The sequence below is a fragment of the Magnusiomyces paraingens genome, assembly GCF_902498895.1.
Source record: "Magnusiomyces paraingens strain CBS 517.90 genome assembly, contig: contig2, whole genome shotgun sequence".
NCBI classification, from domain to species: domain Eukaryota; kingdom Fungi; phylum Ascomycota; class Dipodascomycetes; order Dipodascales; family Dipodascaceae; genus Magnusiomyces; species Magnusiomyces paraingens.
Genome location: NW_022474068.1, coordinates 3,673,475 through 3,695,452, shown reverse-complemented (window position 1 = coordinate 3,695,452; position 21,978 = coordinate 3,673,475). Strand labels below are relative to the sequence as shown.

At 35.5% G+C, this 21,978-nt stretch overlaps 3 protein-coding genes across 3 annotated transcripts; 1 reads left to right on the top strand and 2 right to left on the bottom strand.

Moving 5' to 3' along the window:
- Window positions 1-855: 855 nt before the first annotated feature.
- Window positions 856-2,425, bottom strand: SAPINGB_P002903 (uncharacterized protein; the record flags this gene model as incomplete). The annotated part of the gene is made up of 3 exons (XM_031997621.1): window positions 856-1,909; window positions 2,177-2,187; window positions 2,405-2,425. 3 exons carry the CDS (start codon window positions 2,423-2,425, stop codon window positions 856-858), a joined length of 1,086 nt encoding a protein of 361 aa, XP_031853512.1.
- Window positions 2,426-4,005: 1,580 nt separating this feature from the next.
- On the top strand, window positions 4,006-9,641 carry SAPINGB_P002902 (uncharacterized protein; the record flags this gene model as incomplete). The annotated part of the gene is made up of 2 exons (XM_031997620.1): window positions 4,006-4,088; window positions 4,169-9,641. The coding sequence occupies 2 exons, from the start codon at window positions 4,006-4,008 to the stop codon at window positions 9,639-9,641; spliced, it is 5,556 nt and encodes a 1,851-aa protein (XP_031853511.1).
- A 5,732-nt stretch (window positions 9,642-15,373) lies between these two features.
- Window positions 15,374-18,286, bottom strand: SAPINGB_P002901 (uncharacterized protein; the record flags this gene model as incomplete). The annotated part of the gene is made up of 1 exon (XM_031997619.1): window positions 15,374-18,286. The coding sequence occupies one exon, from the start codon at window positions 18,284-18,286 to the stop codon at window positions 15,374-15,376; it is 2,913 nt and encodes a 970-aa protein (XP_031853510.1).
- Window positions 18,287-21,978: the final 3,692 nt, after the last annotated feature.

Here is a 21,978-nt window from a genome sequence, read left to right as displayed (position 1 = left end):
ATTTTACTTTTAATAAGTCTTTCCCCCCCCTCATGTTTAAGAAACCTTGGGGAAGTTTTATATATATATAAATATATATTCTGTAGATACTTGGTTATAGGCAATTATTACCAAAAAAAAAAAAAAAAAGTACCAATATTGGTATTTATCAATATATATTTGTATAATATAAAAGGTCTTTTAAACTATTTTGATATCTAAAGTTTTTTTATTTTATTTTATTTTTTTTTAAAAACCCTCTGTTCTTGTGGGTACAATACCAACCTCATCGTCACCATACAAATTAATAAAAAAAACTATATAGTCACACTCTTTTTTTTTTTATTTGAAAAAAAAAAAAAAAAAAAAAAAAAAAAAAGATTCCCATCCAAAATGTTAAGTCCCTCAAAAAAAAAAAAAAATTTTTTTTATATATATTTTTTTATTTTATTTTATTTTATTTTTTTTTCCCTCGATAAAAGATTATTTTAAAATGATAGAAAAAAAAAAAGAATTAAATTTAAACATAAGAGATTAAAAATTATTATAAAGAGAAAGAGAGAGAAAAAAAAAAGACAGTTAAAGAAATTAATATGGAAAAAAAAAAAGATCATTTATATAAGAAAAAAAAAGATGATGATGATGATACTAATAAAATACAAAACAAGTGTTCGTTAACAATGATGATAAATGTTTTTTTTTTTTTTTTTTTTTTTTGTAGTTGTAGTTGTAGTTGTAGAATTTTTTATAGTGCCTGATGCTGGTGGATAATGGTCGAAATAAACAAAAAAAAAAAAAAAAAGAAGGGGGGGGAGGTAGGGAAGGGTATTAAAGTCTATAAGGGTGTGTGTAAGGTTATCACAACTTTTCAACTTGTTATCTCGAACCCAAGACACCACCAAGAACACCTGCAAGAATAGCACAAATAAGAATCACAATACCCAAGCAGATCCACTTCTTCTTACGGGCAGCGCGCGCATGGCGAACAGCCTGCGACGTCTCACCGACTCCGCGTTCAATATCCTGCTGAGCTTGTTGAGCACGAACCTCAATCTGTTGGACAGGCGCCTCCTGCTCTGCCACCATTGTTTCCAAATCTTGAAACAGTTGTGCAAGCTCTTCCATGGTTTTAGCAATCTGGACAATTCCCTGGTGACGAGCATTGACTTCATTCAAAGCAGATTGGGCCTCTCCACGACGGTTGCTGTTAAGCAGTGCTTGAGCAAAAATCTGATTGTTTGCAGCTGGATTGGTGTCTTCCATAATCTGCTGAACTGCTTCATTGACCTCAGTTTCCGAGGCCTCAGGGTACACTGTGCGATACTGGCGCTCGGCGCGATCACGGTACTGCTTGCGGAAAGCAGCTTCGATACCTTGGTAGCGCTTGACAGAAGCTTGGAATTGATGTCTGACGGTATTTGCTTGGACGTTTTTAGTATTGTCACGTTGAGAACGGTTAAGGAGAGCTTGGATACGCTGACGAAGGTCCTTTGCTAGAGCTGAAGTCTCGTCGACAAGAGCTTGCATTTGAGAGTTAATAACTTGGAGCTGCTCATCATTGACCTCGGCAAGAGACCGTTCATGTAAAGACTCGATGCGGTCAATATTGTCGTCATACTGAGCCAAGTTTTTCTTAATATCGTCGACCTCGGCAAAGAAAGAGGTGATATCATCGTGAGTTTTACCTGCAGTGGCAGTTGCTGGAGGGATATTAGTTTGATAATTAGATTGTTGTTGCTGGATTGTAGAGTTAGTTGTGGAAGGTGCATTTGCGTAGGGGTTTGCCGAGGCAGCACCGCCTGTAGAGATGGCAGTTGCAGAGGAGTTTGTAGCATTAGCGGCTGCATAAGGTGAGCTCATTTCATAGCCCTGAGTAGCGGCTGCACCTGCTGGAGCGTAAGCATTCTCGTCTTGTACGGAATATGGGTTTCTAAAAGAGATATAAAAAAAAAAAAAAAAAAAAAAAAAAAGGGGTTGGTTTGGATGAGACGCGTTAGGATTCAAAGTTTAGGGGGGAGGGGTGAAGTTGGACCAAAACAAGAGGTAAGGCGAAGGATTATTGGAGGAGGAGGAGTAGTGATAACAACAAGGGGAAAGGACAAGGAAAATGAATGAATGGATGAATGAATGAATGAATGGATAAATGAATGATATAAAGGACGAGATTGGTAGATTGTAGATGAAACAAACGACATACCCATAAGGAGACTATATGGGGAGAAAAAAAAAGATAAAATAATAAAGAGATGAAAGGTTAGTATATTATTGAAAAAGGATTGATTGATTTGGGATGAGAATCTTCAATGGCTATAAGAAGAAGAGGTATCTAAGGGATTTATATATATATATATATATAATAATAATAATAGTATTAAGCCATGAGATGATTAAATTTTTTAAAAAAAAAAGAGAAAGAAATACATACGACTTCTTCTGCGTAACTCATCGGACACAAATAGTATTATGGAAGTGTGATGAGAAGGTTTAAAAGAAGGTGATGATTGAAGTTGAGGTTGAGGTTGAGGATGAAGTTGAAGTTGAAGTTGAAGTGGTGGTGGTAATGAAGAATTTGTAGGGAAATAGAATTGGGGGAGGGAAAAAAATAAAAAATAAAAAATAAAAAAAGAAAGAAAGAAAATTTATTAAAAATAAATTAATAGATTAGTAATATTAATTTAATAAATTAATTTATTTATTAATTTATTATTTTTGGTAAAAAATTTTTTTTTTTTTTTTTTTTTTTGGATAGACTAAAAGGGGTTACAACGAGGCTTAGCACTGCCTAAAAAAAAAAAATTTCTATAAACGCAAACAAAATTTTTTTTTTTTGGATGGCTGGCTGGCTGGCTGGTTGGCTTGCAGACTGGCTGGCTGACACCCAAATTAGGTAATAATCTAATTAAAGAGGCGCATCATCGGCTTTAAACAAAAAAAAAAAAATGAGCCGTCCTCGGCAAAAAACAAATTATAACGTGATTTGTTACATTACAATAATAATTAAATTACATTTTTAAATTAAAAAAATGTAACAAAAAATTTAATATTACAAAATTTAAAAATTTTTTTTAAAAAAAAAAAACAAAAAATTCTTTTTTAAAAAAATTAAAAAATATCAGTCCGTGATTTAGTCCTCAGCTGCCTATAGAAAAATCGGCACCAAGGGTGGAGTAGACTTGGTTCTTCTGCCCTGCACAAACCCGCGGCTCCGTTACTGCAAAAATAAAAAATAGACCCCTTCTTTTAAAATTTTTTTTAAAAAAAAAAAAAAAAAAGATAAAAGAAGGAGAATTACAAAAACGACCACGTCCAACCCACAAAACAAGTTTATAAAAGTCTCCTAAGAGATCAATCATAAACAAGCAGCAGGTCGCCATTGGAGGGGGATTAATTGCAAAGAGAAAAAAAAAAGAAGAAAAAAAAAAAAAATTAAAAAAAATTTCATTTAATTTATATACAAATTTTTTATAAAAACCCTAAACCTTGATTTTATTAAAATATAACCCTAAACCTTGATCTATTAAAAATATATATATATTTAACCCTAGCCTTGATTTATAATTAACCCTAACCCATTAATATATTTTTTTAAAGAAAAAAAAAAACCCACAAAATCATATATTTTAACTTTTTTTTTTTTTTTTTTGTTGGGACGAAAAAAGACCGCTGCTGTTCAATATATAAATAAATAAATAAATAAATAAATATTACATAATAAAATAACAACAAATTGTACGGCTGTTGCAGCTCAACAGCCAACAAAAATCATTTTCTGTTCTTCTTCTTTTTCTTCTCTTCCCAAAAAAATCAACAAAAAATGGGCTTTTTTTTTTTTTTTTATAAAAACCTTGTCAATTCTCTAATTCTCTAAATATTAATATTATAATCTTCATCATCACCATCTTTTTTTTTTTTTTTTTTTTTTTTTTATACTTCTTCTTCACAATTTAAAAAACTTCACATAGTCAATCCTTAATTGACTATAATATAAAACAAATTTTCTTTCAAAAAAAAAAAGAAAACACTAAAATGAAACCTGAAGTCGAACAAGAACTCGCTCACATCCTTCTCACTGAGCTCCTGGCTTACCAGTTTGCCTCTCCCGTCAGATGGTATGCTTCAATTGTACTCCTCCTTCTTTTTTTTCTTTACCATTTTTTAAATAAAATTAAACAAAACTAACCTTCATTAGGATTGAAACCCAGGATGTCATTCTCAAAGACTACAATGCTGAACGTATCGTAGAAATCGGCCCCTCTCCTACCCTCGCAGGTATGGCCACAAGAACCCTCAAGGCCAAGTACGAGTCCTATGATGCCGCTCTTTCTCTTCAAAGACAAGTCCTCTGCTACTCAAAGGATACTAAGGAAATCTACTATACTCCTGATCCTCCAGCTGAGGCTGAGGCTGCTCCTGCCGCTGCTGCCGCTCCCGCTGCTGCTGCATCCTCTGCTCCTGCTGCTGTTGCTGCCCCCGTTGCCGCAGCTCCTGCCGCTGCTGCTGGCCCAGCTGCTGCCATCGACGACACCCCCGTCAAGGCTATTGAAATCCTTCACGCTCTTGTTGCCCAGAAACTTAAAAAGACTCTCGACCAGGTCCCCCTCTCCAAGTCTATTAAGGACCTCGTCGGTGGCAAGTCTACCGTCCAAAACGAAATCCTTGGTGATCTCGGAAAGGAATTCGGTGGTGCCCCTGATAAGCCTGAAGAAGTTCCCCTTGGCGAGCTTGCTGAAGCCTTCCAACAATCCTTCTCTGGCCAATTGGGCAAGCAATCCTCTTCTCTCATCTCTAAGCTCATGTCTTCTAAGATGCCTGGTGGTTTCTCCATCACCTCTGCCAGAAAGTACCTCTCGGACCGCTATGGCCTCGGCCAGGGCCGTCAGGACTCTGTCTTCCTCATCGCCATCACCCTCGAGCCCAAGAACCGTCTCGGTGCTGAGCCTGAAGCTAAGGCCTTCCTCGATGAATGCGCAAACAAGTATGCTGCTGTCGCTGGTATCAGTCTTTCTTCTGGCGCTGGTGCTGGTGCCGGTGCTGGTGGTGCTGCCGCTGGTGGTGCCGTCATTGACTCTGCTGCCTTTGAAGAACTCACTAAGGATCAGAAGTACCTTGTCCGCCAACAACTCGAACTCTTTGCCAACTACCTTAAAGTCGACATCCGCAAGGGTGACAAGGCTCTTATTGCCCAAAAGGATGCTACTGCTCTTCTTCAGGCCGAACTCGATCTCTGGAACCAAGAGCACGGCGAGTTTTACGCTCAAGGCATTAAACCCGTTTTCTCCCCCCTCAAGGCTCGTACCTACGACTCCTACTGGAACTGGGCTCGCCAGGACGCTCTCAAAATGTTTTGGGACGTTATCTTTGGCAAGCTCGACACTGTTGACCGTGAAATTGTTGCAAACTGTATCTCCCTTATGAACCGTGCTAACCCTACATTTATCGATTTTGTTCAATACCACATGGACCACGTCCCCACTGAGCGTGGCGCTACCTACAAGCTCGTCAAGGACCTTGGTATCCAACTCCTCGAAAACTGCAAAGAATCTCTTAACGCTGACCCCGTCTACAAGGATGTCAACTACCCCACTGGCCCTCAAACTACCGTTGACGAAAAGGGCAACATGTCTTACAAGGAAGTCCCCAGACCTTCCGTCCGCAAACTCGAACACTATGTCCAAGAAATGGCTCAAGGTGGTCCCATCACTAAGGATCCCAAGGCCAATGCCCAGGCTCAACTCGCCGCTATTTACCAAACCCTTTCTAACCAAAATTCAAACTCTGCTTCTAAAACTAAGCTCGACTCTCTCTACGCCGAGCTCAACAAGGTCATTGAAGCCATCAATGCCGACACCTCTTCTGCTAAAACCTCTGAAAAAATCGACCGTGTCTCGGCCTCTGTCCCCAAAGACACTGTCCCCTTCCTCCACCTCAAGAGCCGTTCCGGCGACGAGTGGTCTTACGACCGTGCCCTTTCCGGTGCCTACCTCAATGGCTTGGAGACTGCCGCTAAGGAAGGTATCACTTTTGCCAACAAGAATGTTTTGATCACTGGTGCCGGTGCCGGCTCCATTGGTGCTGACATTCTCCAAGGCCTTCTCTCTGGTGGTGCCAAGGTCGTTGTTACAACCTCTAGATACTCTCGCCAGGTTACTGAATTTTACCAATCTATCTACACTAGATTTGGTGCTGCTGGCTCTACCCTCATTGTTGTCCCCTTCAACCAGGCTTCTAAGACTGACGTTCTTGGCCTTGTTGACTTCATCTACAATGACCCCAAGAAGGGTGGTCTTGGCTGGGACCTTGACTTTGTCATTCCCTTTGCTGCCATCCCTGAAAATGGTATTGAAATCGACGGTATTGACTCCAAGTCTGAGCTTGCTCACAGACTTATGCTTACCAATGTCCTTAGACTTGTTGGTGCTGTCAAGACCCACAAGGCTAACAATGGTGTCATTACCCGTCCTGCTCAGGTCATTCTTCCTCTTTCTCCCAACCACGGTACTTTTGGTGCTGATGGTCTCTACTCTGAGTCTAAGCTTTCTCTTGAAACTTTGTTCAACAGATGGCACTCTGAGTCTTGGGGCCCTTACCTCACCATTTGCGGTGCTGTTATTGGCTGGACTAGAGGTACTGGTCTCATGTCTCAAAACAATGCCATTGCCGAGGGTGTTGAGAAGATGGGTGTCCGCACCTTCTCTCAAAAGGAAATGGCCTTCAACATTCTTGGTCTCTTGACTCCTCAGATTGTCAAGCTTGCCCAGGAGTCTCCTGTCTTTGCCGACCTCAACGGTGGTCTTCAGTTTATTGAGAACCTTAAGGATCTTACTGGCCGTTTGAGATCTGAGCTTGCTGAAAAGACTGATATTAGACGTGCTGTTTCCATTGAGACTGCCATTGAGCACCGTGTCACCAGCGGTGAGGCTGCCGATGCTCCTTACCAGCGTGTCGTTGTTCAACCCAGAGCCAACGAAACTTATGCTTTCCCCACCCTCAAGTCTTATGATGACCTCAAGAAGGTTGCTCCTGAGCTCGAGGGCATGCTTGATCTTGAGCGTGTTGTTGTCATTACTGGTTTTGCTGAAGTTGGTCCTTGGGGTAACGCCCGTACCCGCTGGCAGATGGAAGCCAATGGTACCTTTTCTCTTGAAGGTGCCATTGACATGGCCTGGATCATGGGTCTCATCAAGCACCACAATGGTCCCCTCAAGGGCAAGCCCTACTCTGGTTGGGTTGATGCCAAGACCAACGAGCCCGTTGATGATAAGGATGTCAAGGCCAAGTACGAGTCTTATATTCTTGACCACTCTGGTATCCGTATTATTGAGCCTGAGCTTTTCAATGGCTACGATCCTCTCAAGAAGCAGTTCTTGCAAGAAGTCATCATTGAGCACGACCTCGAACCCTTTGAGTCTTCCAAGGAGGCTGCTGACCAGTTCAAGCTTGAGCAAGGTGACAAGGTCGAGACTTTTGAGATTGATGGTACCGACCAGTTTACTGTTCGTTTCTTGAAGGGTGCCCGCATCCTTGTCCCCAAGGCTCTTAAGTTCAACCGTCTTGTTGCTGGCCAGATCCCCACTGGTTGGGATGCCCGCAGATATGGTATTTCTGAGGATACCATTTCCCAAGTTGACCCCGTCACTCTTTACGCCCTTGTCTCCACTGTCGAGGCTCTCATGGCTTCTGGTATCACTGATCCCTTTGAGTTCTACAAGTACGTCCACTTGTCCGAGGTCGGTAACTGTTCCGGTTCCGGTATGGGTGGTGTTTCTGCTCTCCGCGGTATGTTCAAGGATCGTTACCTTGATATCCCTGTCCAGAATGATATTCTCCAAGAGTCCTTCATTAACACCATGTCTGCTTGGGTTAACATGTTGCTCATCTCTTCCTCTGGACCCATCAAGACCCCCGTCGGTGCTTGCGCTACAGCTATTGAATCTGCTGACGTTGGTATCGAGACTATTCTCAGCGGCAAGGCCAAGATTGTCTTCATTGGTGGTTACGATGACTTCCAGGAGGAGGGCTCTTATGAGTTTGGTAACATGAAGGCTACCTCCGACTCCACCACTGAGGAAGCCCACGGCCGTACTCCTGGTGAGATGTCCAGACCTACCTCCACTTCCCGTTCCGGTTTCATGGAGGCCCAGGGTGCTGGTATCCAGGTCGCCATGAGCGCCAAGCTTGCTGTTGAAATGGGTGTCCCCATCTACGGTATTGTTGCCCTGACTGCCACTGCCACTGATAAGATTGGCCGTTCCGTTCCTGCTCCTGGCCGTGGTATCTTGACCACTGCTCGCGAGAATCAAGACAATAAGTTCCCCCACAGACTTCTTGACATTAAGTACCGCCGCAAGCAACTCGAGAAGCGCCGCAACCAGGTCAAGGAGTGGCTCAGCGACGAGTACGAGTACCTTGCCGATGAAGTTGAGGCTCTCAAGAAGGGTGACGACAAGTTTGACGCTGCCACTTACTACAAGGAGCGTTCTGAGCAGATTGAGTTTGAAGCTGCTCGCCAGGAGAAGGAGGCCCGCAACCACTGGGGCAATGAGTTCTGGAAGCAGGACCCCCGCATTGCTCCTCTTCGTGGTGCTCTTGCTACCTTTAACCTCACCATTGATGACATTGGTGTTGCTTCTTTCCACGGTACTTCTACCAAGGCTAACGATAAGAATGAGTCTGCCACTATCAACGACATGCTCAACCACTTGGGCCGTTCTAAGGGTAACCCCGTTCTTGGTGTCTTCCAGAAGTACCTCACTGGTCATCCCAAGGGTGCTGCCGGTGCCTGGATGCTTAACGGTGTCTTGCAAATCCTCAACTCTGGCATTGTCCCCGGTAACCGCAACGCTGACAATGTCGATCCCGTCATGGAGAAGTTTGACAAGATTCTGTACCCATCCATCACCATGCAGACCGACGGTATCAAGGCTGCCTCTGTCACCTCGTTTGGTTTCGGTCAAAAGGGTGCTCAGCTCGTTGCCATCCATGCCGACTACGCTCTGGCTGCTTTGAGCAAGTCCCAGTACGAGGACTATGCTAAGAAGGTTGCCGCTAGATACAAGAAGGCTTACAGATACATGCACAATGCCATTGCTGAGCAGACCATGTTTGTTGCCAAGAACAAGCCTCCTTACACTGACGAACAAGAGTCTACTGTCTACCTCAACCCTCTTGCCCGTGTTGACTACGACAAGAAGACTGAGTCGCTTGTCTTCAACCAGAAGAAGCTTGTTCAGGCTAACTACGGGTCTTCTACTGGCCACACCGAGGAGGTTGTCAAGGCTCTTGCCCAGTCCAACACCTCATCCAATGTGGGCGTTGATGTTGAGCTTTTGAGTGCCGTTAACATTGAGAACGAGACTTTCCTTGAGCGCAACTTTACCCAGGCTGAGCGCAAGTATTGCGCTGCCCAGGCTGACCCCCAGGCCTCATATACCGGTACCTGGTCGGCCAAGGAGGCTGTCTTCAAGGCTCTTAACACTGCAGGCAAGGGCGCTGGAGCTGCTCTTAATGAGATTGAGATTTTGCGCTCTGCCAAGGGTGCTCCCTATGTTGTCCTCCACAAGGACGCCGAGGCTGCTGCCAAGAAGGAGGGCGTGAAGAGTGTCAAGATTTCTATTTCTCACAATGATTTCCAGGCCGTTGCTGTTGCCATTGCTGAGAAATAAATAATAGGTATTTTAGTCTTAGATATATTATAATTTGAATATATATATAAATAATTTACAATTACTTAAATTGAGCAGTAACTGAAGCTTCAACAGCCCATATAATGCCAAGGAGTATCAGAATCACAAATACTTCAGGTGCGCCTAAAACTAAGAGGTCAAGCGGGTGTATGAATTTTTCATCAGCGCTGTTGCCTGATGTTGGTTCGTCCAGGTAGTCTTTGCGTTTGCCGTTTCTTGAGTTGTTCATCTTAAAATGGGGAGGGGGGTTTAAAAGTTAAAGAAGAAGAAGAAGAAACTAGGTGAAGATTTCAAAATAAATGAAAGAAGAATTAAACGAGTGTTTATAAGAAAAGAAAAAAAAATAAATAAAGAAAGAAAGAAAGAAAAAAGGAAATTGAGACGTTGAGACGTTGAGACAAGTTGAGTTTTGGATTGTAGTGAAACAAAAAGGGTATATGAGAATTGAGGAATTACTTAATGAAAAAAAAAAAAAAAAAAAAAAAAAAAAAGTATTAAATCTATCACAGTGAGGGTTTCGATTGCAAATAACTAAAGAACGTAAACATTAATTGTTTTTTTCAAAACAATGAATAACACATATAAATGACGAGGTAGTTGGGATTTTTAACAACGAAGCATACAAAGATTCAAACAAGTATTATTGTAAAACAAAATTGGTCTTGGAAATTTTATATTTATTTCTCATCAATTCGTTCCCTTCTTTTTTTTTTTTTTTCTCCAACTATTTTTATTTTTAATTTTTATTTTTATCTTTAAAAAAAAAAAAAAATTCTTTTTAATGACTGTTTCTCGTTCTTTCACTTTAAACTCTTGCACTTCTTTTGGGTCTATTTCTTTTGACCATCTAATGATGGCAATTTGGTTTATCTTTTTTGGTGTTATTTTTTTTAATTTTGGTGCTCTTTTAACAGGAATTAGAACCCCAGCAGCTCCAGATTCTTTAACATTAAATGAAATAAATTATTATACAGAAAATGAACAGGACCCACCTCAGGAAGAGGCTTTGGATGTGGTTATTAAACTGGCAAAACAATGGATTAATTTTTAAAAATAAAGAATATAATATATATATATATATATATATGATTCCAAATTTTTAAATTTCTTTTATTAAAATAATATTTTTTTTTTATAAAATTTCAGAAATATAATTAATTAGTTTTGTTTTTTTTTAAATGAGTTCCCCCGTTTTTTTTTTTATCTTTTTTTTAATAGATTATATAAAGATGGTATTTACAAGATAGTTTTTTAATGTAAAATTATGTAGATAAAAAAAAAAACATTTATTTTTTGACGCGTTTTGATTTTGCAGTCAGTTATTAATATTTTACAAAACATTTAAAAAATTTGAAGTTTACATTTTATTTAAAAAATACATCTCAAGAAAAAAAATTTAACAATTAGCCAAAAAAACAAAATAGGAAACTAAAGATTTTTTTCAAATTTTTCAAATTTTTCAAATTTTTTAAATTTTTAATAATTCTATTTTAAAATCACACTTGGAAAAATGATTTCCCTGCTTTTTCAAAAAGTGTTGCTTCTTCCTTTTTGAAAAGAGACATGACATGTGTAATTGCAAACAAACTAAACATGACTATCAAAAACACTAATATAATGACCAAAAGCATATTTGTAAGTTTCTCTTGGTCTTCATCCCACAAATATTTCTTTTTAGCTGGTTTGGGCCTTGAGGGAGGAACATGGAATTTAGATGTATTGTGTCTAGAATAAACAATTCGTGAGCTGCTCATTTTAAAAGTTGGTACTAGAAAAAAATAATTTGAAGAAGATGGGTTAAGATATAGTAATATTACTATCAAAAAAAAATTTATGTTATAGCTTTAAAGCAATCAGATGGGGTTACTCAAAAAAAAAAAAAAAAAAAAAAAAAAAAAAAAAAAAAAGAAAGAGAATAAAAAAATGAGGAAATTCTTAGTATTTATGGGAATTTTTGATAGTAAAAAAAAATAAGAAAAAAAAACCGGGGGTTTTTTTTAATGGAACACTGAAAAATAAAAATTTTAACATGAAACAATTGATTGATCTTTGGTTGTGTAAATACCTCGCTTATATATATATATATATATATATATATATATATTTATTTGAAAAAAAAAAATTTAATAATATATAAATTATAAATTAAGGGATCTGGGCATAGATTAATAATTTTACATCTCGATAAATTAATAGGAAAGTGAGAGTTTATTACTTTAAAAACCTAATTTAGTTTTTGTGCTGAAAATCCAGAAGAATATATATAAATATATGATAGATATTGTATTTTTAACTGAAAAAAGGTTTTTGATTTACTTAACTTTGTCAAAAAAAATTAACATTATATTGAGCTTTAATAAGTTCTTTTGTTATTTTGTGTCATTTAGTTAAAGCAACTAACTATATATATATAAAAGAATTTTTATTAAGGAAGTTATTATTATATATATTTAAATTGCACCTTGAATGAGTATTTAAAATATAGGATTTCCCCAAATCTGCTCTTTTTTTTTGTTGTTGTTTGTAAAAATCATTAATGTCTATATTTATCTCTCAAATAAGCTACTGTCAAACAAGCCATAGCAATTAATGACATCTGAATTACTAAAAAAAACAACTGTTCTTTAATCACAAAAAAAATCAGCCATTGACGCTTAGGGTAAAAAGTTTGTTGCTCGTTATAATCGTCATAATTTACATAAACCCGGCCTTGGGGTTGTTGTTTTTGGGCAACTTGACTTCGTTTGCTCATTGCTATAAATTAACGTCAAAAAAAATAAATAGAATGTATTGGAGAAGAGTTTATGATTAAAGTGTATGGTAAAGAGATTTTTTGGTTGATAATTCAAAAAAAAGAATCTATTGATTATATTTGTCTAAGAAAAAAAAAATTTGTATTATAATAATTAAGAGAAAATATCTCTATTTTAAACAAATAAAAAAAATTCTTCTTCTCTTAACCTAAGAATCATTTCTTTAACATGAATCAAATTTTTAATCATTGTTTACATAAGAGATAGAAGTTTTTTTAATTTGGCCAATTTTAAAAAAAAAAAAAAAAAATGTTGGCTGTTATTTAAAACCATTTTGTTTGGGGCTATATATTCTGACACTGTTTGTAGACTTGAAAAGGACTTTGATCATGGCACATTGCTTGTTTGAAAGTTATATTATAATACATTTTATCCAATATTGGTTTTTTCTATTTAAAAAAAATATCTGATTATACATAATTATGTAAATTAATTTGAAATTTAGTAGTTTCCTTTAAGAATCCAAATTTGGATTCTTCAGTGCCCAATTACTGTTTTTTTTTTACTACTGAGCATTCCGGTAAATAGTTTTAAACATTGATGGAGCTCTTATGACTTCCAAGCTAATTAGTCCAATTAGTTTTTGTTGAGTTTTTTCTTAAAAATTTAAAAGTTCCTTCTTAAAATAAAATAAAATAAAATAAAATTTCTATAATAACAATATCAATTATTGTCTATATAATCAAATATCACTTAATTCAATCGGTAGAAATTCTTTACTTGAGCTTGCTCGGAAATTTTCAATTTAATCAAACCCCAACCCTAGCGGAATCTTTGTTAACCGTAAACATTTAAAAACGGCAAGAAAACATCAATATTTACAATTATATGAAAAATTAATATTAAATGCCTTTTCAACGTTGAGAAAGCATAACATTGATGTTTTCTTGCCGTTTTTAAATGTTTACGGTTAACAAAGATTCCGCTAGGGTTGGGGTTTAATTAAATCGACAAAAAAAAAAACAATTCAGTGTCATACTAATAATACTTTCTCTATCTTTAATAAAAGCAAGAATATCCAATATACTAATTTCTCTTTTTGTTTTTATCATTTTGTGCCAATTATTGGGGAAAATGTTACATGAATAGAATTTATCGTAGGGCTGCTTCGGCACTAACAAGGTTAGTCTATATATTAATTAGAAACTGAATTTATCTCTGAGTTGACTCTTTTCAACTTAATATAATTATTTATAAATATATTATTATTAAACCAGTTCATTTAATAAAACTAGAGGAAGATATCGAAACGTTTTGTTATTGCTAAGAAAAATTAAAAATATAAATAAAATAGTATTTTTATAATAAAGATTATAGATAAAATAAATTGTTCCTAAATGAAGTATGAAATTTTTTTGAATAACAGAAAAGTTTTTTCTTATTCTTGAAGATAAAGGTTCCATTTATAATATTATAAATGGAACCTTTATTAATTAATTGAATTTTTTCAAGAGAAGAAAAAAAATCCATTTCAAAGAAAATTAAGCCACTTTATGATTTTAGTTTTGTTTTAATTAATTGGAAAATATAGACACTGCTTATCTCAAAACATACTTATTCATAAAAAAGTAAATTCCTGTGAATTATATTTATGAACTGTAATGGAGTGATAACAAAAAATAAATACTAGTATATGTGATATTATAACGTTTGAGAAAGATAAAGGAAGAATTACTGATGCAATATTAGGCACATACTAGTAAATTAATTTTTTTTTCTTGTAAATTTTTTCTTGTTGAATAACTTAAAAATCATTAAGTGGTTGTATCAGTTTTTGACAAATAAATTTTTATTTCTGTTACCAAATTTGATTATCTTATTTTAATTGCCAACTTAAGTAAAACCTTTTGCTTAGAAGTCAATGAAGTCTCTTGTTTTTGTTGATATTTATTTACTCAATTAATTCGCTTTGATTTAAAAACTTGAAATCCAAACTATACAACAGTCGATTCATATATTTCATAGATGTCGGATGAACCCTTTCCTTTTTCATCGGAACTCATTATCTCTTCAACCTATTTAAACATTAAAAGGTTAATCACAACCCGGTAGCTTTTTTTTTATATGAAATAGAATTTAAATTTAAATTGAGATTTCTTATTTTATAAAGATGAAAAATTTATATATATCACGTTGGACTGCAATCAAAGCCATGACTCAGTAAAAAATTAGCTATAATGGCAATAATAAAATAACAGACAACAACTAGTTCTACCATTGTAGCTGGACAGAAAAGTGTTTTTGATTTATCGCGGTCTTCATCAAAGCTTCTGATAGATTTGGTCATATTTGTGGATTGTATTGTGATTTTTTTGAGAAAAAAAAAAAAAACTAAGAGGGAGAAGGTCTTTGACATGAAATTTTTAAAAATTGGAAAAAAAAAAATAAAAGATAAATGATAGTTTAAAAAAATGAAAAATAGTTTTCTTTGTATTTATAAAAAAAAAAATTATAACGAGAAAAAAAAAACTTTCCAGGAGAATATTTATTTTAATAATAATATTGTCAAAAATATCATTGATGACATTTATAACAAGTGATGTATTAAAAGTGTACTCCAGCACATGTGAAAAATTCTTCTCACAGTTATTTACAACCTGATACTTGAACAAAATAAATCTTCAATGAAACAATTTAAATACAAAAAACACATGTTAAAAAAAATATCTATATCTGCAAAAAAAAAAAAAAATTAAAAAAAGATTAACTTATTCTAATATATTAAATAAATATTCCTCTCTTGTCGTTGAAAAGACAAAATGAGGCACTAAAAAACTTTTTTCTTCATTTTTTTTTAAAAAATACACTGGTGCTCAGTATTAAACGTTTAATACAAGACAAACTCAGTACTTTTTTTAGTCTTTTTTTTTTTTTTTCAAGAATCCAACTTTGTTTTGTTTAAGCAAGTCTATCAAACAAACCAAAGTTTTGTTCGACATTCCAACTTCCTGGAGACTTCCACTTGTCATCCCACATGGAAAACAAAACAACGTCGGACCCAGCCGCTGCAAAAATCTGTGTCACGGCAATACCTTGGTTAGTATAACTGGGAACCTGCTTGCCATATACATCACCAGCATGAGGATAGCCAGACTCGACCACACGGACTCGGAGCCCGGGGCAAGCAGCCTTTACAAGCTTGATCTGGTTAAGCATAAAGTCATATGACTCGTCAGCTGAAATGTACTGGTCAAAGTAGGGGTGGATGTTTGCAGCAACGTAGCCAACAAGACCAGAAGCACACAAAGAAGGGTTTGATTGCAAAGTACCAACAACTTCTGCAGTGATAACAGGGCCTGTATAGCCAATCTCATTACTGAGAAGAGTTTTGACCTGCTTAATCTTGGTAACAAGATCTGCAGCAGATATCCAATTGTTGGTGACAGCCTCGTTACCCACTGAAATGGCCGAAATGACGCTCAAGTCATTTGGATTTGCCTTAGCCCAAGTGATAAAATCAGACACCGCACTGTCAATAGAGCTAGCTCCAGCCGAGGTAATGTAGAAACCCTGGATAACCGAAAGGCCTTGAATCTTGGCTTGGGACAGAATAGTGTTGATGGAATTGCAATCTGTGCCATAGACGCGGATTTCGGTGATGCCCTTGGCGCGGATGTCCTTAAGATCCTGGGTGATTTGAGCCTGAGTTCGGCACCAGTTGCTGAGATCATTGTTGAATGGAGTGTAAGTCAGGGCTTTGGGAGCAAATTTGAAAATACCATCGGACCCGGGGTAGTTAAATGTAGGGCTAGTGCTTGTAGGTGTGGCAGAGGAAGAAGTGTGAGTAGTAGTTGTAGCTTTGGTTGTAGTTGTAGCTTTAGATGTAGTTGTTGCCTTAGATGTAGTTGTTGCTTTAGTTGTAGTTGTTGCTTTAGTTGTAGTTGTTGCCTTGCTTGTGGATGTTGCTTTGGATGTGGATGTTGCCTTAATAGTAGAAGTTGCTTTGGATGTGGAGGTTGCTTTACTGGTAGAAGTTGCTTTAGATGTGGATGTTGCCTTACTGGAAGTAGTTGCCTTGCTCGTGGAGGTTGCCTTACTTGTAGAAGTTGCTTTAGATGTGGATGTTGCCTTACTGGAAGTAGTTGCCTTGCTTGTTGAGGTTGCCTTACTTGTAGAAGTTGCTTTAGATGTGGATGTTGCCTTACTGGAAGTAGTTGCTTTGGATGTAGATGTTGCCTTACTGGAAGTAGTGGCTTTGGATGTGGAAGTTGCCTTACTTGTAGAGGCTGCTTTACTTGTAGAAGTTGGCTTAGTTGTAGTAGTTGATTTAGCAGAAGTTTTGATTGTAGAAAAGGTGGTTGGATGAGAAGATGAAGAGGTTTTTGTACTAGTGGATTTCCGAGTTGAAGAGGTAGGGGCTAACTCAAGAGCTTCAAACGAAGGTGGGTCTGAAATGGAGGCAGAAATGGAAGAAGTATAAGCTGGAACAGAGGAAGATGAAAATACAGTTTGGAGAGTGGAAGATGGGAAGTGGAAAGTAGTATTGGAATAAGGAGCTGTGAGAGTCAACCGAGAGGATGTAGCATGAGGAGCTGCATGAGAGTGAGAAAGGGTGTAGTATCCAGAGCCAGAGCTGGAACTAGAGCCTGATCCATTGCTAGAAGAGCTGGAGCCAGAGTCAGAACCAGAACCAGAGTCAGAACCAGAACCAGAGCCAGAGTCAGAACCAGAACCAGAACCAGAACCAGAACCAGAGTCAGAACCAGAACCAGAGTCAGTGCCGCTGGAACCAGAATCAGTGCCGTTGGAACCAGAGTCAGAGCCGTTGGAACCAGAGTCAGAGCCGGAGCCAGAGCTGCTGGAGCCGGTATCAGAACCAGAACCAGAACCAGAACCAGAACCAGATGAACCGGAGTCAGAAGAGGGACTTGAACCATTATCTGAGGACTCAGAACCAGAGGAAGAAGAGTTATTATCAGTAGAGCTTGATCCTGAATCAGAAGAAGAGCCTGAAGAGCCGTTAGAGCTGGAACCGGAATCAGAACCGGAATCAGAACCGGAGTCAGAACCGGAGTCAGAACCGGAATCAGAACCTGAGCCAGAACCTGAATCAGAATAGGAAGGAGAAGAGCCAGAGTCAGAACCGGAGTCGTTGCCGTTAGGAGAAATAGAAGAGTCTGAGCCTGTGCTGGAATTGGAATTGGAATTGGAATTGGAATTGGAACCTGAGTTTGAGGAAGAATCCGAAGGGGATCCTGAAGAAGCACCGGAGTCGGAGCCTGAAGAACCGGAGTCTGAACCTGAAGAAGAGCCGGAGTCTGAACCTGAAGAACCATTGTCGGTGCCTGAAGAAGAGCCGGAGTCTGAACCTGAAGAACCATTGTCGGTGCCTGAAGAAGAGCCGGAGTCAGAACCTGAAGAACCATTGTCAGAGCTGGAGCCGGAGTCAGAACCTGAGGTAGAACCATTGTCTGTACTGGGGCCAGTTTCAGTACTGGAATCAGATTCGGTACTGGAGCCAGCGTCGATACTGGAATCGGAAGCTGATTCTGATTCTGATTCTGATTCTGAGCTAGAGCTGTCACCTGGGGTCACAATAATGGTACCGTTATTGTAGGGGCCGGAAGAAGTAGAGTTTGAATAGGGAGAAGCGAGGATTGCTAGCGAAGCATTGAAAGATTCTGAAAAGGTAGAAATAGTTGAGGAAGAAGAGTTTTGGAATGACGAGACTGAGACAGAGCCCGATTCTGTGGTAGGGGAAGAAATAGATTGACGTTTTGAGAGCAAGCCTAATAGTGAAAATGCATTAGCATCTGTGGAGAGAAATACGATTGCTGAAAGGGTAGGCACGAGAACAGAAGAAGGTTTCATTTTGCCGGATTAGGTATATTAGCCTAACAAATTTGATTTTTCAAAGATTAAAAATTAAAAATAATATAGAAATGAATGAATAAATGAATGATAATAATACTAATATTAAGAAATATATTATTAAAAGATATATTTCAAATAAAAAAAATACAATTGAAAAAAAAAAAAAAAAAAAAAAAAAAAAAAAAGAGAGACAAAAAGTTAGATGGAATGTAGTTTTTAACGAATGTGGTAAAGTAGTTGGAACTAAAAGAAAGGACGTAAAGAACGAATCTTTACAAAAGAAAAAAAAAAAAAAAGATGTTTAGGAAGATGAAGAAAAAGGGATGTATGGATTATACGATATTGGAGAAGAATTTAGCAATAGTTGAAGAAAGAAAGAAAAAAAAAAAGGGGGGGGGAAAAGTGAGATGGAGGGGATAGTTTTGAGTATTTATATATATATATGTTTGTATATGTTTGTATATGTCAATATAATAATAATATAATAACAACAACAACAACAACAACAACAACAACAACAACAACAACAACAAGTCTACAGGGTTTGGTGGTATTTAGCAACATCAACTGTCGACGCAATTCACTTGGCACAATTTTTTTTTTTTTTAGTGCTAGTGAGAGAGATTTGTACATTTCCATGTTGATTACTCCTTTTCGAGAACAGTGCGCTTTAGTGGTGATGAAGTGAAAAAAAAAAAAAAAAAAAAACATTAAATTAAGGAAAAAGGAGCAGTGCTTTAACGAAATTAAAAAATAATTAAAAAATAAATAAAAAATAAATAAAAAAATAAATAAAAAAATAAATAAAAACGTTGACCCTTATTTTGGTTTTTTTTTTTTTTTTAAAAAAGAAGAAAAAAGAAGGAGAATTTTAAAATGCGCAGCAGCTTTATATAATCTTTTTTATTTTTTTCTTTCTTTCTAGGAGGTGTACAAAAACAAAAATTGAATGCATAGATGGCGTGCTGTATGTGTGGTGATGTTAGTGGATGTAAAAATGAAAAGGGTCTTCTTTTTTTTTTTTTTTTAATAATAATTCATACATTCATACATTCATACATTCTTAAGATATATATATAACAATATATTGTTATTGAGACTTTTCAGAAATACTTTTTGTTTGAAAAAAACATTTTTATTTTTTAAAGATTGTTATTATTTCTATGAAAGTTCTTAAAGATAATTCTCTATAGAAAGTTTATGAATATCAATTTTTGTTTTTTTTTTTATTTTATTTCTTCAAAAGAAATCTCGCCAAAAAATAAAAAAAAAAAAATAAAAAAAAAAAAAAGAAGTCCTCGAGAATCATTTCTTTTTATTTTTATTATTATTTTTGAGGCTTACCAGTTTTCAAAAGTAAACTGCAAAATAGTTTAATTTCTAAATTAGGACAGAACAGCCGTGCAGTGTTTTTTTTTAAATAAGGAAATTGATGCTGCTTTTGGGATGAAAAAAATAAAAAAAAAAAAAGCGAGCTTAAAATGCAACAGAAATTAATGCAGCTGTCACTTTTGAAGGATTCTCACGTGGCTAAATATTTGCAAAAGCAGCAAAATAAAAAAAAAAAAAAAAACAAAATAAACAAAGCTAAAACAGTTATCTAGGAGAAACAAATTAAAAAAAAAAAAAAAAAGAAAAAAAAAAACCTTTTGAAAATTTAAAAAATCAATTAAAAGATTAAAAAGATTTAAAAAAAAAAAGATTTTATTATAAAATCATAATCTAAATAATCAAAAAAAAAAAAAAAACATTAAAATGATTTATATATTTATTTGTATATAATGGAATTGTAAGGTGACAATATCTGAAGATAACATAAATACTCATATCTAATACACATGCATCCATGATCAAGAATGAACTTTGACCCCCCCGTTTTGGGACTTTGCCTAGTTGTAGTAAAGTCTGAGTAAGAAAAAAGAAAGACGCCACGACGACGACGACGACGACGACGACAATAACAAAAACATAACCTTTCAATATCACTGTTCTTATTTCCTGATTAAAGAAGTGCAGCTTTACTACTTCAAGATGAAAAAACAGTGCAAGTATATATATATCGAAATAATTTTAAACGAGTGAGAGACATTAAAAGAAAAAAAAAAGAAAAATGTCAAGTTTTGTTTCTTTTTTTTTTTGTTTTTTTGATTGGTTTAGGATTATCTAGTAGATATCCTTAATCTATATCCAGAAAAAATTTTAATGCAAGATTTGACGAGAAGTTTATATATCTCTTTTTTTTTTTTTTTTTCTTCTTTCTTTGTCTAACTAATGATCATTATCAAGGTTTGTTTGTACCAAAAACAGTATTGGTACCAAGGATATATATATAATTTTGATTTTATTTGGTTTTTTTTTTTTTTTTTTTTGGTGACACTCCCCCTCCATCTTTTAATCAAGTTTTTATTCTTTCACATTGAACATGTGTAATAATAATAGATTCTCAATAAAGCATCATAAACTAATTATTTTTAAGGATAGCTCCACGGAAATCTTTTTATTTTTTTATTAATTTATTTTTTTTTTTTTTTTTTTGACAGATAGCATCATGATCAGGAATGCAAAATTGTTAACCAACATGCTGTCCACTACATTTCTGCCATATAAAGAATGCACAAACTGATAATTATTATAATAATATTTTGTATTAGTTTAGCCGTACATTTTTAAATATAATGATTATCTAATGGTTATCTAATACTGATGTTGAAATAAAAAATGTCTTCGAAGGAACACTGAATTAACTATTCTTTTTGTTGAATAAAACGTAAACTAATTGAAAAGAAAAAAAAAAAAAAAATTGTTTAATAAAAGTTTTTAAAATCTAAGTTAAAATTTAAAAATTCATAAAAAAGGATTTCAAAATGATAAAATATGGAGTTTTTTTTTTTTTTTTTTTTTTTTTTTTTTTTTTCTTCAAACAGTTTCTCATGTTTTGCACTAGTAAGTTTCCATCTAACATTCTGTAACTTCCCCCGCTGTCTCTAAAACGTCTTGGAAACACACAAACACTGCTTTATTGCAACATGCTATGAAATACCTTTTTTGAATGTATCTAAGCTTTACAACTTAGTGCTCACTTTAATCCATTTAGCCTCAAAATTAGATCGCGTTACAAGATACGCGTTTGTTTGTATATTTGTTGTTGTTTTTTTTTTTTTTTCAATTAATTCATTTTAATCAATAAGTTAATGATTGCCCAGAAATTGAAGAGTCTCAGAAAAAAAAATTTTTTCTTTTTTTCTTTCTTTCTTTTCTCCTTTCATTAAGCCTTTTTAGGAATAGTTGGATCATTTTCAAAATAACAACGAGAAATTCTCCCTTAATGGAACTCAAATCATTATTAGTTAATGATGTCACAGCCGGATAAAGAAGAGAGAGAGAGAGAGGAGTTTTAAGGTTGAAGCTTAAAAAAAAAAAACAAAAAAAAAAATTATGGACAAACTTACCATGAATCTTTCCCTCCCGTATCAAACTTAATCAAAAAGACTTATTCGTACCAATAAAAAAAACCTTTCAAAGATTAAAATTGTTAATTATAAGTATATATATATATCTGATATTAAAAGATTTTTTAATCTATATTTCAAAAGTCTTTTAATTCAACTCATCTCTTTAACTTCACTTGAGGCTTGTTTTGGTCTAGCCTGTCCTGGCAAACCTGTGCGGCGTACTCATGAAACAAGACT